The 17000-nt window shown below is 43.3% G+C and overlaps 1 protein-coding gene across 1 annotated transcript in view; it reads left to right on the forward strand.

Moving 5' to 3' along the window:
• The window catches only part of LOC115184108 (rap guanine nucleotide exchange factor 5), a 67730-nt gene that overhangs the window by 14313 nt on the left and 36417 nt on the right, over positions 1 to 17000 (forward strand). Inside the window, exons 2-3 of the mRNA XM_029745099.1 lie at positions 4521 to 4657; positions 5453 to 5565. Of these exons, the coding sequence (XP_029600959.1) occupies positions 4521 to 4657; positions 5453 to 5565 (250 nt within the window). The remainder of the gene's footprint in view (positions 1 to 4520; positions 4658 to 5452; positions 5566 to 17000) is intronic.

A 17000-nucleotide genomic window follows, 5' to 3' on the forward strand; every position in this document is an offset into this window, starting at 1 on the left:
TTAATCTACTGTAATCTACCATCTATTAATCTACTGCACTCTACCATCTAGTAATCTACTGTACTCTACCATCTATTAATCTACTGTACTCTACCATCTAGTAATCTACTGTACTCTACTATCTATTCATCTATTGTACTCTACCATCTAGTAATCTACTGTAATCTACCATCTAGTAATGTACTGTACTCTACCACCTATTAATCTACTGTTCTTTACCACCTATTAATCTACTGTACTCTACCACCTATTAATCTACTGTACTCTAGAACCTATTAATCTACTGTACTCTACATCTATTAATCTACTGTAATCTACCATCTATTAATCTACTGTACTCTACCATCTAGTAATCTACTGTACTCTACCATCTATTAATATACTGTACTCCACCACCTATTAATCTACTGTACTCTACCACCTATTAATCTACTGTACTCTACCATCTATTCATCTACTGTACTCTACCACCTATTAATCTACTGTAATCTACCATCTATTAATCTACTGTAATCTACCATCTATTCATCTACTGTACTCTACCACCTATTAATCTACTGTACTCTACCACCTATTAATATACTGTACTATACCATCTATTAATCTACTGTAATCTACCACCTATTAATCTACTGTACTCTACCACCTATTAATCTACTGTAATCTACCACCTATTAATCTACTGTAATCTACCACCTATTAATCTACTGTACTCACCACCTATTCATCTACTGTACTCTACCACCTATTCATCTACTGTAATCTACCACCTATTAATCTACTGTAATCTACCATCTATTAATCTACTGTACTCCACCATCTATTAATCTACTGTACTCCACCATCTATTAATATACTGTACTCTACCATCTATTAATATACTGTACTCTACCACCTATTAATATACTGTACTCTACCACCTATTAATATACTGTAATCTACCACCTATTAATCTACTGTACTCTACCATCTATTAATCTACTGTACTCTACCACCTATTAATCTACTACACTCCACCACCTATTAATCTACTGTAATCTACCATCAATTAATCTACTGTAATCTACCATCTATTAATCTACTGTACTCTACCACCTATTAATCTACTGTAATCTACCATCGATTAATCTACTGTAATCTACCATCTATTAATCTACTGTACTCTACCACCTATTTATCTACTGTACTCTACCACCTATTAATCTACTATACTCCACCACCTATTAATCTACTGTAATCTACCACCTATTAATATACTGTACTCTACCATCTATTAATCTACTGTACTCTACCATCTATTAATCTACTGTACTCTATAACCTATTAATCTACTGTACTCTACCATTGATTAATCTACTGTACTCTACCATCGATTAATCTACTGTACTCTATAACCTATTAATCTACTGTACTCTACCACCTATTAATCTACTGTAATCTACCATCTATTAATCTACTGTACTCTACCATCTATTAATCTACTGTAATCTACCATCTATTAATCTACTGTAATTTACCATCTATTAATCTACTGTACTCTACCATCTATTAATCTACTGTACTCTACCATCTATTAATCTACTGTAATCTACCATCTATTAATCTACTGTACTCTACCATCTATTAATCTACTGTACTCTACCATCTATTAATCTACTGTACTCTACCATCTAGTAATCTACTGTAATCTACCATCTATTAATCTACTGTACTCTACCATCTATTAATCTACTGTAATCTACCACCTATTAATCTACTGTACTCTACCACCTATTTATCTACTGTAATCTACCACCTATTAATCTACTGTACTCTACCATCTATTAATCTACTGTACTCTACCATCTAGTAATCTACTGTACTCTACTATCTATTCATCTATTGTACTCTACCATCTAGTAATCTACTGTAATCTACCATCTAGTAATGTACTGTACTCTACCACCTATTAATCTACTGTTCTCTACCACCTAGTCATCTACTGTACTTGACCATCTAGTAATCTACTGTACTCTAGAACCTATTCATCTGCTGTACTCTACCATCTATTAATCTACTGTACTCTACCATCTATTAATCTACTGTACTCTACCATCTATTAATCTACTGTACTCTACCATCTATTAATCTACTGTAATCTACCATCTATTAATCTACTGTACTCTACCATCTAGTAATCTACTGTACTCTACCACCTATTAATCTACTGTACTCTACCACCTATTAATATACTGTACTCTACCATCTATTAATCTACTGTAATCTACCACCTATTAATATACTATACTCACCACCTATTAATCTACTGTACTCTACCACCTATTCATCTACTGTACTCTACCACCTATTGATAAAGTGCATCCCAAATGGCATCCTATTCCCATCCCCCTACCAAAAGTAGTGCACTATACAGGGAATAGGGTACTATTCTGGCTCTGTATCTACTGCCTAAATATCACCGACTTTACTGAATGTCAAATGCTTCAACCATTCATTTAATTGGTTTATTATGCAAACTGTATACTTGGCAGAAATCCTCATGCATGGCTACTTGCAAAGCTGACATGTTCAGACATCCGATGAGAGAAATAATGAGATGGAATGGAAGAGAGATGTAGAATCACTAGTCCTGGTTCAACCAGTCCATTACAATCACCATTACAGGCCCATTACAATCACCATTACAGGCCCATTACAATCACCATTACAGGATATTTTGTTGAAGAATACTATTTTTTTGGAGCTTATGTATTAATGTTTTCCAGTATTCATCCACTCCCTCTACGAATCCCTAATGCTCTCTGAGGTAACTGAATAGTGATTTCCATCTGGTATTTATGCATCCGTGTGTGTTTGTGTTTGTTCAGTTATGACCCAAACAGCTACAAATGGTTGAATGTGACTTCCTTTTCCCAGTTCCCACAACCCCCCACTACACTTCTCTTGCACATCATCCCAACCTCGATTCCTAAAAGGGCCTTCATGTGTCCCTTGGTTTCCACTGCAGCCAATATCCCCCGGCCTAATTGGTTCAATTTGTTTCTTCCCCTTTGTCTGCATTGGTGCCGGTGTTAACCCTCTATGCAGATTATAGTGGTGATGGAACTCTCTTTCTAATTTACACACCCTTCAAGACATTATTGTCTTATTGAACCAATCGTATTGATAAAGATAATGAACTCTTGATTAGGACTTAAGGGGGAAAAAACATCACAGTTCGACACAGCATGCGAACACACACACACACACACACACACACACACACACACACACACACACACACACACACACACACACACACACACACACACACACACACACACACACACACACACACACACACTTTCATTGCCTCTTAGTTTTTAATAACCTAGTAATAACCTAGCAATAATATTTAACACCATTATCTGGGACAGTTACTACTACAATATCCCAATTCAACCCCTGGTATTCCCACAGAGAGAGTGGACTACATAATGTGACTACTACAATATCCCAATTCAACCCCTGGTATTCCCACAGAGAGAGTGGACTACATAATGTGACTACTGCAATATCCCAATTCAACCCCTGGGTATTCTCACAGAGAGAGTGGACTACATAATGTGACTACTCCTGAATATACATGGAGGAACTGTATAGTAATTGATTTAGCTTCACATCTTATTCTGCTCTACTGCATGTGGGGAACAGTCATAAGTTGTAGTTGTTGTTGTGGTAATTGTCTCAGTGGGTTAAACTGCTATTCTTGACCCATGAGTACATGAGACTGGGTGACCAGAGGAGAGGCATTCACAGCAGAGGACTCTGTTGTTCCTGTGTGGGTGGAAAGAGAGGGGGGAGGGAGAAACAGTGAAGGGGGGATGGAGTGAGAGAGAGATGACCAGTTAAGTGTTTCCCTATGTGCCTGAAGGCTGGGACAGATTGATGACACTCTGGTGATGAAGTGACATTGCCATCGTGGTGTGTGTGTGTTCCTGTGTGTGTTCCTGTGTGTGAACGTGTGTTCTGCACCAGTCCCTATCTCTCTTTCTTATGAAACCCTCACACAGAGCACACAGGGGTGACGTTAGAAAACCCAGAGCTGTCTCATCTGAGGCCAACAGCAAACCCTTTAAACCCAGTGTTTTTACAACACACTAAGACCTGCTCCTCACATAAAACACATCCAAAGTGTTACGGAAGGAAGATTGATAAATCATGGTCTAAACAGCATTCATATCCTCTAAAGAACAATTGTTCATTAAAATATGCATTCGTTTGATTATGTGAATGTAAATACAATTCCTGACTGGGGTTTACTGATAAAAAATGAATGAATGATTATTGTAATCTATGGAGAAGGTCTTTCATTCAGAGGACTGGATGTGACAGGGCTATTGTGATGGAAATCAATGGGATGTGGTGAGAGGAAAAGAAAAGACAGGGAATCTCCTTAGTGATTATGCTCCTCCCTCCTTCCCTCTCTCTTCCCCTCCCTCCCTCCCTCCCTCCCTCCCTCCCTCCCTCCCTCCCTCCAGGCCCACAGTGACGAGGCAGTCCGTGTATGTCTGCGGGAGCGGGGCCAGGAGGTGCTGGTGCTCCAGAGAGTGTCGTCACAGCGGCCAGCCCCCTCTGCATCGGCCAGGGGAGGGGGGAGACCAGAGGGGGACAGGAGGTAAGCCTCTCTGTCTCTCCGCTTTTACCCCTCCCTCTCACTCTCTCTCTTTCCGCCCTCCTTCTAGTCGTTCTCCTCCTCAGTCTCCACACACACACACACACACACACACACACATACACTTCTAAACACAGGCGGCGTGTGCTTGCATTGCAGCTCACAGCACACAGATGGATGGAGCTAGCGTGTGTGTGTGAGAGAGAGTGAGTAAGCCGGGAGTGAGCCGTAGCTGGCTGACTGGCTGACTGGCTGTGTAGACACAGGGGAGAGTGTCACCGTCTCAGGCTGGGTGTGGAGAACTGTCTCTGGGGTAGGGAGACCACAGGACCAGGGTTCTCCCAGGGCTCTATAGCAGCTGCAGCAGGTGGACAGCTAGGCGGATGGGCCAATGGGTGGCTGAGGGAAGGCATGCAGCAGTAACCACGGCAACAGTGGTACCGGCTGTAAGGGGCACAGGGACATGCTGAGGATGGGCACTCGGCCGCGGCCACCCCCGGACCTGCGGCAGCGGGAGGAGGGCAGGCTGCTGGCAGCTGTGGCTCTGGTGGAGCAGGAGGAGGATGAGGAGGAAGACTCAGAGGAAGGCAGCAGTGGAAGCGGGGGCAGTGACAGCGCCAGCTGGGCAGAGGAAGGGGCCAAGGCCACCAAAGTCCCCACCTTCGATGTTCCCTACTTCCGCTACATAGACGAGGAGGAGTCAGAGGGAGAGGGGGATGGACAGGAGGTGTGGAGCAGCAGTCGCTCTCTGTCCTCCATCGAGGACGACTCGTCCAGTGACAGTGTTGTCTCTGACAGGTACGTGGTGGTGTCAGGGACCCCAGAGAAGATCCTAGAACACCTGCTGTCTGTCCTGAGGCTGGACAACCACCGTGATGACCAGGAGAGCACACAGCAGACTAAGGAGTCAGGTCAGTCACTTACCCCCCCAAATCAATATTTCTTGGCCTCTGGCTACTACTTTTAATCTATGTTACTCTATGTTAATCTATGCTAAATTATGTGAATATTTTTAAAGAGGCGTGAGAGAGATAGAGAGACTGTTCATATTTTATTGTATATTTCACTTTTGTTTATTATCTATTTCACTTGCTTTGGCAATGTAAACATATGTTTCCCATGCCAATAAAGCCCCTTAAATTGAAGAGAGAGAGAGAGAGAGAGAGAGAGAGAGAGAGAGAGAGAGAAGTGTCTCTTACTAAAGAGGGATAGATGTATGACTATGTATGGTGATGAGGAAATAGGGTGATAGAGAAAGAGAGAGAATAGATTGAGAGAGATAAAGTGAGAGATGCAGGCTGCTTCTGGGAGAGTGATATATAGAGCGTTGGTAAATGGGAGAAGAGAGGTGGGAGGCTGATATATAGAGCAGTGGGAGATGAAAGAAGGGAGATGGGAGACTGATACGTAGAGCAGTGGGAAATGGGAGAAGGGAGAAGGGAGAAGGGAGGCTGATATATAGAGCAGTGGGAAATGGGAGATGGGAGGCTGATATATAGAGCAGTGGGAAATGGGGGATGGGAGGCTGATATATAGAGCAGTGGGAGATGGGAGAAGGGAGAAGGGAGTCTGATATATAGAGCAGTGGGAGATGACAGAAGAGAGGCTGATATATAGAGCAGTGGGAGATGGGAGAAGGGAGATGGGAGGTTGATATATAGAGCAGTGGGAGATGGGAGAAGGGAGATGGGAGGCTGATATATAGAGCAGTGGGAGATGGGAGAAGGGAGAAGGGAGTCTGATATATAGAGCGGTGGAGATGGGAGAAGGGAGAAGGGAGACTGATATATAGAGCAGTGGGAGATGGGAGAAGGGAGGCTGATATATAGAGCAGTGGGAGATGGGAGAAGGGAGGCTGATATATAGAGCGGTGGGAGATGGGAGAAGAGAGAAGGGAGGCTGATATATAGAGCAGTGGGAGATGGGAGAAGGGAGGCTGATATATAGAGCGGTGGGAGATGGGAGAAGGGAGAAGGGAGGCTGATATATAGAGTAGTGGGAGATGGGAGAAGGGAGGCTGATATATAGAGCGGTGGGAGATGGGAGAAGGGAGAAGGGAGGCTGATATATAGAGCAGTGGGAGATGGGAGAAGGGAGGCTGATATATAGAGCAGTGGGAGAAGGGAGAAGGGAGGCTGATATATAGAGCAGTGGGAGAAGGGAGAAGGGAGGCTGATATATAGAGCGGTGGGAGATGGGAGAAGGGAGAAGGGAGGCTGATATATAGAGCAGTGGGAAATGGGAGAAGGGAGGCTGATATATAGAGCAGTGGGAGAAGGGAGAAGGGAGGCTGATATATAGAGCAGTGGGAGATGGGAGAAGGGAGAAGGGAGGCTGATATATAGAGCAGTGGGAGATGACAGAAAGGAGAAGGGAGGCTGATATATAGAGCAGTGGGAGATGACAGAAGGGAGGCTGATATATAGAGCAGTGGGAGATGGGAGAAGGGAGGCTGATATATAGAGCAGTGGGAGATGACAGAAGGGAGGCTGATATATAGAGCAGTGGGAGAAGGGAGAAGGGAGGCTGATATATAGAGCAGTGGGAGATGACAGAAGGGAGGCTGATATATAGAGCAGTGGGAGATGGGAGAAGGGAGAAGGGAGGCTGATATATAGAGCAGTGGGAGATGGGAGAAGGGAGGCTGATATATAGAGCAGTGGGAGAAGGGAGAAGGGAGGCTGATATATAGAGCAGTGGGAGATGACAGAAGGGAGGCTGATATATAGAGCAGTGGGAGATGGGAGAAGGGAGAAGGGAGGCTGATATATAGAGCAGTGGGAGATGGGAGAAGGGAGGCTGATATATAGAGCAGTGGGAGATGGGAGAAGGGAGGCTGATATATAGAGCAGTGGGAGATGGGAGAAGGGAGGCTGATATATAGAGCAGTGGGAGAAGGGAGAAGGGAGGCTGATATATAGAGCAGTGGGAGATGACAGAAGGGAGGCTGATATATAGAGCAGTGGGAGATGGGAGAAGGGAGAAGGGAGGCTGATATATAGAGCAGTGGGAGATGGGAGAAGGGAGGCTGATATATAGAGCAGTGGGAGATGGGAGAAGGGAGGCTGATATATAGAGCAGTGGGAGATGGGAGAAGGGAGAAGGGAGGCTGATATATAGAGCAGTGGGAGATGGGAGAAGGGAGGCTGATATATAGAGCAGTGGGAGATGGGAGAAGGGAGAAGGGAGGCTGATATACAGAGCAGTGGGAGAAGGGAGAAGTTAGGCTGATATATAGAGCAGTGGGAGAAGGGAGAAGGGAGGCTGATATATAGAGCAGTGGGAGATGAGAGAACGCTGAAGGGAGGCTGATATACAGAGCAGTGGGAGATGGGAGAAGGAAGAAGGGAGGCTGATATACAGAGCAGTGGGAGATGGGAGAAGGGAGGCTGATATATGGAGCAGTGGGAGATGGGAGAAGGGAGGCTGATATATAGAGCAGTGGGAGATGGGAGAAGGGAGGCTGATATATAGAGCTGTGGGAGATGGGAGAAGGGAGGCTGATATATAGAGCAGTGGGAGATGGGAGAAGGGAGAAGGGAGGCTGATATACAGAGCAGTGGGAGAAGGGAGAAGTTAGGCTGATATATAGAGCAGTGGGAGAAGGGAGAAGGGAGGCTGATATATAGAGCAGTGGGAGATGAGAGAACGCTGAAGGGAGGCTGATATACAGAGCAGTGGGAGATGGGAGAAGGAAGAAGGGAGGCTGATATACAGAGCAGTGGGAGATGGGAGAAGGGAGGCTGATATATGGAGCAGTGGGAGATGGGAGAAGGGAGGCTGATATATAGAGCAGTGGGAGATGGGAGAAGGGAGGCTGATATATAGAGCTGTGGGAGATGACAGAACGGAGGCTGATATATAGAGCAGTGGGAGATGGGAGAAGGGAGAAGGGAGGCTGATATATAGAGCAGTGGGAGAACGCGGAAGGGAGGATAATATACAGAGCAGTGGGAGATGGGAGAAGGAAGAAGGGAGGCTGTTATAAAGAGCAGTGGGAGATGGGAGAAGGAAGAAGGGAGGCTGATATATGGAGCAGTGGGAGAAGGGAGATAGGAGGCTGATATATAGAGCAGTGGGAGATGGGAGAAGGATGCAGCCGGTCCAATATGAGTTCCCTGTCAGGCTGCCTGCTCCATGCCTTGCTCCTGCCAGACCACATCATTGCTCATTCTGATGAGTAAGTGTGTGTTTGTGGCGTCACTGAACTTATCTGAACACTTAGACCTTCTCTCGAGGTCACGAGAATCACGAGCAAATGCAGGAAGCAGTGTAGAGGACGTATCAGGAAATTGTGATTTTTGGGTCAATTTGATGTTCAGATCGGTGTTCTATTAGCAGGGGATAGGGACTCAGCTCTGTACGTCCCAATGAGACACTGATCGCCTGTCAAAGATCCTTCATACAGTAACTCCAGAGTCCATTCAGTCCTGGCTCCTCTAAACTAGTCATCACTCTCTCCTCTCCCTCCCTGTTTTCTCCCCCTACCCTCGCTCTCTCTCTGTTCATTCTGCAACCCTGCTAATGCTACTGTTGGGGCCCTGGGCGGCTCTCACTGCTCCCTCCAGAATAACAAGGGGGGGAGATCATACGGGATAATATGGAATCTCAGCTTCACTAAAAACCATGCAACTATAAAATATTGTCTCTACTAAACCTGTCATGAGGAGATGGTGATGTTCTGATGAGAAGTCATTAGCTTCACGCAGGCAGCCGGCCATGTGAAGACATATGGCTATGTTCCAAATGGTACCCTGTTCTCTAAGTAGTGCACTACTTAGGGAATAGGATGCCATTTAGGACGTCGTAGTCAATGTGTTGGGGGTTGATGATAAGCAGAGCTAATATAAATCTCCTCATATATAATTGATATCTCAATGAAGTGAAAAGAACAATCTTTACAAATATAATATTCAAGCTGCTATAGCTGTTGAGGGTTAGTTCCCAGATACCCAGGCTAACCCAGACATTATAAAGAATGCAAAAGATATCTTTCTGCCAGAGAGCACTTCTTCTAAAGAACACCACAGGAATGTTTGAGGAAGATGTGATCACCATAAGCCGATAATGTAATGTACAGCTCTACACATCATTGTATTCTACTATATACTATATCCCAGTGTTATTCAAAGTCGGGGTCATGACCCTTAGTGGGGTCACGGGGGAACACCCCCCCCCCCCACCAAAAAAATGAACTGTTTTTTGGGGGGGAACAAAGAAATAAGAGTACAGATTACTGTATGGGACAATATACACATGTTTTTGAGAAAGATAATGACACTTAATTTTATTGAGTAAATGTATCTATTGGTTTCTTTTCATTTTGAAGATCATTTTTTAATGTAAAACCTAAATGTACCGATTTCAAGCTTGCGTCATTGGATTTGGGGTGGGGTCTCGATAAGTTACGGGATCCCAACTGAAACAGTTTGAATACCACTGCTCTTGTCAAATGTAGTACACTATAAAGGGAATAGGGTACCATGTGGGATGCAACCATCGCTCAGTGTTGGGTAGTGTTCGCACTTGCCTTCTCTCCCTGAGCCAAACCTCTGAGTGCTGCTATTGATTCCCCCTCAGCACAGATTCACTCATTACCAGAAAGTACACATCACAAAACAAAAAGTCCAACTGGAACATTGTGTTACCATCTACTTAACGAGAGAAGAGATTGTCAACAAAGAAGATTGATGTTTTGGTTTGAGGTCTGTCCTGTTCACTAACGAGCAGACTGATTCTTAACCCATAAGGCATTGCAATTCTGCTTCTGTGGAATGTGTCCAAAATGGCATCCTACTCCCTATAGTGCACTACTGTTGACCTGAGCTCTCTTTAAAAGTAGTGCACTACAAAAGGAATAGGGGAACATTTAGGACACACACATGGTAGGCCTACATTCTTTTTAATGTGTTATTTTTAATAATCAGACCACTGCATTATGCACACGTTGTTGTATGTGATTCAATGCCTTCATTATGAATCTACAGTGGGGGAAAAAAGTATTTGATCCCCTGCTGATTTTGTACGTTTGCCCACTTACAAAGAAATGATCAGTCTATAATTATAATGGTAGGTTTATATGAACAGTGAGAGACAGAATAACAAAAAAATCCAGAAAAAAGCATGTCAAAAATGTTATAAAATGATTTTCATTTTAATGAGGGAAATAAGTATTTGACCCCTCTGCAAAACATGACTTAGTACTTGGTGGCAAAACCCTTGTTGGCAATCACAGAGTTCAGACGTTTCTTGTAGTTGGCCACCAGGTTTGCACACATCTCAGGAGGGATTTTGTCCCACTCCTCTTTGCAGATCTTCTCCAAGTCATTAAGGTTTCAAGGCTGACGTTTGGCAACTTGAACCTTCAGCTCCCTCCACAGATTTTCTATGGGATTAAGGTCTGGAGACTGGCTAGGCCACTCCAGGACCTTAATGTGCTTCTTCTTGAGCCACTCCTTTGTTGCCTTGGCCATGTGTTTTGGGTCATTGTCATGCTGGAATACCCATCCATGACCCATTTTCAATGCCCTGGCTGAGGGAAGGAGGTTCTCACCCAAGATTTGACAGTACATGGCCCCGTCAAATGATGCGGTGAAGTTGTCCTGTCCCCTTAGCAGAAAAACACCACCAAAGCATAATGTTTCCACCTCCATGTTTGATGGTGGAGATGGTGTTCTTGGGGTCATAGGCAGCATTCCTCCAGCTCCATTTTGGTCTCATCTGACCACAACAATTTCACCAGTTGTCCTCTGAATCATTCAGATGTTCATTGGCAAACTTCAGACCGGCATGTATATGTATTCTTGAGCAGGGGGACCTTGCGTGAGCTGCAGGATTTCAGTCCTTCACTGCGTAATGTGTTACCAATTGTTTTCTTGGTGACTATGGTCCCAGCTGCCTTGAGATCATTGACAAGTTCCTCCCGTGTAGTTCTGGGCTGATTCCTCACCGTTCTCATGATCATTGCAACTCCATGAGGTGAGATCTTGCATAGAGCCCCAGGCCGAGGGAGATTGACAGTTCTTTTGTGTTTCTTCCATTTGCGAATAATCGCACCAAATGTTGTCACCTTCTCACCAAGCTGCTTGGCGATGGTCTTGTAGCCCATTCCAGCTTTGTGTAGGTCTACAATCTTGTCCCAGACATCCTTGGAGAGCTCTTTGGTCTTGGCAATGGTGGAGAGTTTGGAATCTGATTGATTGATTGCTTCTGTGGACAGGTGTCTTTTATACAGGTAACAAGCTGCGGTTAGGAGCACTCCCTTTAAGAGTGTGCTCCTAATCTCAGCTCGTTACCTGTATAAAAGACACCTGGGAGCCAGAAATCTTTCTGATTGAGAGGGGGTCAAATACTTATTTCCCTCATTAAAATGCAAATCAATTTATAACATTTTTAACATGCGTTTTTCTGGATTTTTTTGTTTCTTTGTCAGTGGGCAAACATACAAAATCAGCAGGGGATCAAATACTTTTTTCCCCCACTGTATGTAATTGCTCTATGGTGTATTGTCAGAGATGACTACTGGTATAATATCAGAGATGACTACTGGTATAATATCAGAGATGACTACTGGTGTATTATCAGAGATGACTACTGGTATAATATCAGAGATGACTACTGGTATAATATCAGAGATGACTACTGGTATAATATCAGAGATAACTACTGGTATAATATCAGAGATGACTACTGGTGTATTGTCAGAGATGACTACTGGTGTATTATCAGAGATGACTACTGGTGTATTATCAGAGATGACTACTGGTATAATATCAGAGATGACTACTGGTGTATTGTCAGAGATGACTACTGGTGTATTATCAGAGATGACTACTGGTATAATATCAGAGATGACTACTGGTGTATTGTCAGAGATGACTACTGGTATAATATCAGAGATGACTACTGGTATAATAGCAGAGATGACTACTTGTATAATATCAGAGATGACTACTTGTATAATATCAGAGATGACTACTGGTATAATAGCAGAGATGACTACTTGTATAATATCAGAGATGACTACTGGTATAATATCAGAGATGACTACTGGTATAATATCAGAGATGACTACTGGTGTATTATCAGAGATGACTACTGGTATAATATCAGAGATGACTGCTGGTGTATTGTCAGAGATGACTACTGGTATAATATCAGAGATGACTACTGGTACATTATCAGAGATGACTGCTGGTGTATTGTCAGAGATGACTGCTGGTATAATATCAGAGATGACTACTGGTATAATATCAGAGATGACTACTGGTATAATATCAGAGATGACTACTGGTACATTATCAGAGATGACTGCTGGTGTATTGTCAGAGATGACTACTGGTATAATATCAGAGATGACTACTGGTGTATTGTCAGAGATGACTACTGGTGTATTATCAGAGATGACTACTGGTATAATATCAGAGATGACTACTGGTATAATATCAGAGATGACTACTGGTGTATTGTCAGAGATGACTGCTGGTATAATATCAGAGATGACTACTGGTACATTATCAGAGATGACTGCTGGTGTATTGTCAGAGATGACTACTGGTATAATTTCAGAGATGACTACTGGTATAATATCAGAGATGAATGCTTATTGAAATGCATAGCTGGGATGCTTGTTGTGTAATGGGAAAGTAAATCTGGTTTGACGTGAGTGTTTGGATGAAGTCATGGCTATTGTATGATAGATTTGCATGCACATGCTACAGTAATATAATAATCGCACACTTACAATTTGCCTTACATATTCATTCCACGTTAGCTTTCTCTTCCAAATAACTTTACTTGTAGGGAGAATATGAATAGATATCAATGCCCATAGTACATAGAGATATAGATGAATAACATCAATGTACAATTTCTCATGCAATTTGCATGCAAATCCATTTGCTTCTTTCTCTCCTTCCTTGATTAAGTGGAAGATATGGACTGTGTCCTCAACTAATCTCTCCCTGGTCAAGTTCTAGTGGTAGTAACAGGGGCTGTGGGCCTATCTGTGCTGTGTTCAGTGAAGTATAGGCAGAACAGAGTTTGTGTCCCAAATGGCACCCTATACCCTATGTAGCGTACTACTTCTGACCAAAGCCCTATGGACACTGGTCAGAAGTAATGCACTATAAAGGGAAAAGGGTGCCATTTGGGACACAGAGAGATTGACTGACCGTTGGTTAATAGAATAGAGTCTATGTCCCCTGGCCATTCACTGATCCTGCAGACTGCTTCAGCATGAAAACAGTAAGGAGGAAGACCTGGGCTCTTATTGTAGTTAGCTGTGAGTAATCTTTATAATGTAAGAGATATTTCTAGCATGGCTAGACTTGCAAAATGATGGTAACTTTCCTAATATTCCTAGGAATTCTGCTTGGAGGATTCTGGACTTCCTGCTTCTATCCTCCTGAATCCAGGACCTTTCAAACTGGGATTTCAGGAAAACCTGAGAATTTTACAAGCCCAAGCATTGCTCAGCCCATAGCCTATTCTTTCATTTGCTGTGGTTTCCTAAAGCGTCTTAGGGCTAGGCCCCTTTTTTCTCCACATCCTGTCTGAATGACGTGCCCGAAGTAAACTGCCTGTAGCTCAGGCCCTGAAGCCAGGATATGCATATAATGTTCAAATAATGTAAGAGAATATAACACAATAGATATGGTAGGAGAAAATGTTGAACGAGTGGATTACTCAAATCGGTGGCACCAACTAAACAAACTTTTTGGGATATAAAGAAGGATTTTAACTAACAAAACAACACAACATGTTATAGCTGGGACCATTTGGATGACAGATCAGAGGAAGATTTTCAAAAAGTAACTGAACATTTAATTGTTATTTGTGAATGTATGAAACCTGTGCCTGTGGAAAGATATTTTGATGTGTGGTGCCATCCTCAAACAATCGCATGGCATGTTTTCGCTGTAATAGTTACTGTAAATAGGACAGTGCAGTTAGATTAATGTCACGATTGTCTAGGACCAGTAGATATGTGAAATCAGGAGCAGGAGACAGAGGGCCGGAGCAACTGAGTTTTAATAATAAATACAAGACGCAATAGCCGTTGGGCACAGGGCGCGTGGCGAAGTCCGCCAGGAGAAAACACTTTTCTCAAAACAAAGAAGCGCACTGGAAAACAAACAGCGCGCGGGGCGCAGCCCGGCAATATAATGTCTTCTTAATCGGATATAATTACAACTGTCCTGAGTGAACAAATGAACAATCCCGCACGAGAACCCCAACTGAAAATACACACTAAATAACCCCCCACTAATGACAAACACAAAACAGGTGCGGGATAGACAGACAAAACCAAAAGACACAGAAACAACGATCGGTGGCAGCTAATAGGCCGGCGACGACGACCGGCGAGCGCCGCCCGACCGAGGAGGGGCGCCACCTTCGTTAGATACTGTGACAATTAACAAGAATTTAAGCTTTCAGCCGATATAAGACACTTATATGTACATAAATGTTTCAAATCCATAATATTTATGATAATTTATTTGAATTGCGCGCTCTCCAGTTTCACCGCTAGCGGGACTCCTATTTCTAACATTGCAGGATTACAGTAGTTATTGCCGTTGGACCTCACCAGCCATACGAGTTGGATTTTCTCTTTTTAATGTAATATTTTTTGTACAAGCAGGGAGACTCATTTCAGGATGTCATGGTACTATTGTAGCCATCTTCTCATCGAAGATAACTTGCCCTGGTTCAAATCCAGGCTTTATCACAACTGGCCGTGATTGGGAGACCCATAGGGCGGCGCACAATTGGCCCAGTGTCGTCTGGGTTTCACCGGTGTAGGCCGTCAATGTAAATAAGAATTAGTTCTTAACTGACTTGCCCAGTTAAACAAAGGTTACAAAAAAAAATAGAGTGTTTTTACGGATACTCCTCAGACTGGGGTCAGTTCAGGGTTATCTGGAATGAACAGACACAAGAGATTTAATGTCGTACCAGCAGCACAAGAGGTGTGTATGTGTGTATGTTTCTCTTTTTAATGTAATATTATTTGTATAAGCAGGGAGACTCATTTCAGGATGTCATGGTACTATTGACCTAAATATGCCACTAGAGCAGAGTGCTTCATACTGTAGAGAAGTACATGATGGGAAGCAGAACCTGCTAATGAGCTAAGCATCTTGCAGAGTCTAGCCCCATCCCATAATTAAATATTCATTGGCTGGTTTAGGCATCCTATTCCCTATAGTGCAACTGTTTTGGCCAGGTGCCAATTAAGACGCAATAGTTTTATTAACTCATAGAAGACGGCTTGGCCTGCTCAGTGGATAGTAGTGTTTATTATGGATACTGCTGGCCCATCCTACAGCTCAGTGGATAGTAGTGTTTATTATGTATACTGCTGGCCCATCCTACAGCTCAGTGGGTAGTAGTGTTTATTATGGATACTGCTGGCCCATCCTACAGCTCAGTGGATAGTAGTGTTTATTATGTATACTACTGGCCCATCCTACAGCTCAGTGGATAGTAGTGTTAATTATGGATACTGCTGGCCCATCCTACAGCTCAGTGGATAGTAGTGTTTATTATGGATACTGCTGGTCCATCCTACAGCTCAGTGGATAGTAGTGTTTATTATGGATACTGCTGGCCCATCCTACAGCTCAGTGGATAGTAGTGTTTATTATGGATACTGCTGGCCCATCCTACAGCTCAGTGGATAGTAGTGTTTATTATGGATACTGCTGGCCCATCCTACAGCTCAGTGTATAGTAGAGTTTATTATGGATACTGCTGGCCCATCCTACAGCTCGGTGGATAGTAGTGTTTATTATGGATACTGCTGGCCCATCCTACAGCTCAGTGGATAGTAGTGTTTATTATGGATACTGCTGGCCCATCCTACAGCTCAGTGGATAGTAGTGTTTATAATGGATACTGCTGGCCCATCCTACAGCTCAGTGGATAGTAGTGTTTATTATGGATACTGCTGGCCCATCCTACAGCTCAGTGGATAGTACTGTTTATTATGGATACTGCTGGCCCATCCTACAGCTCAGTGGATATTAGTGTTTATTATGGATACTGCTGGCCCATCCTACAGCTCAGTGGATATTAGTGTTTATTATGGATACTGCTGGCCCATCCTACAGCTCAGTGGATAGTAGTGTTTATTATGGATACTGCTGGCCCATCCTACAGCTCAGTGGATAGTAGTATTTATTATGTATACTGCTGGCCCATCCTACAGCTCAGTGGATAGTAGTATTTATTATGTATACTGCTGGCCCATCCTACAGCTCAGTGGATAGTAGTGTTTATTATGGATACTGCTGGCCCATCCTACAGCTCAGTGGATAGTAGTGTTTATAATGGATACTGC

Source organism: Salmo trutta, unplaced genomic scaffold (assembly GCF_901001165.1).
Source record: "Salmo trutta unplaced genomic scaffold, fSalTru1.1, whole genome shotgun sequence".
Lineage (NCBI taxonomy): Eukaryota > Metazoa > Chordata > Actinopteri > Salmoniformes > Salmonidae > Salmo > Salmo trutta.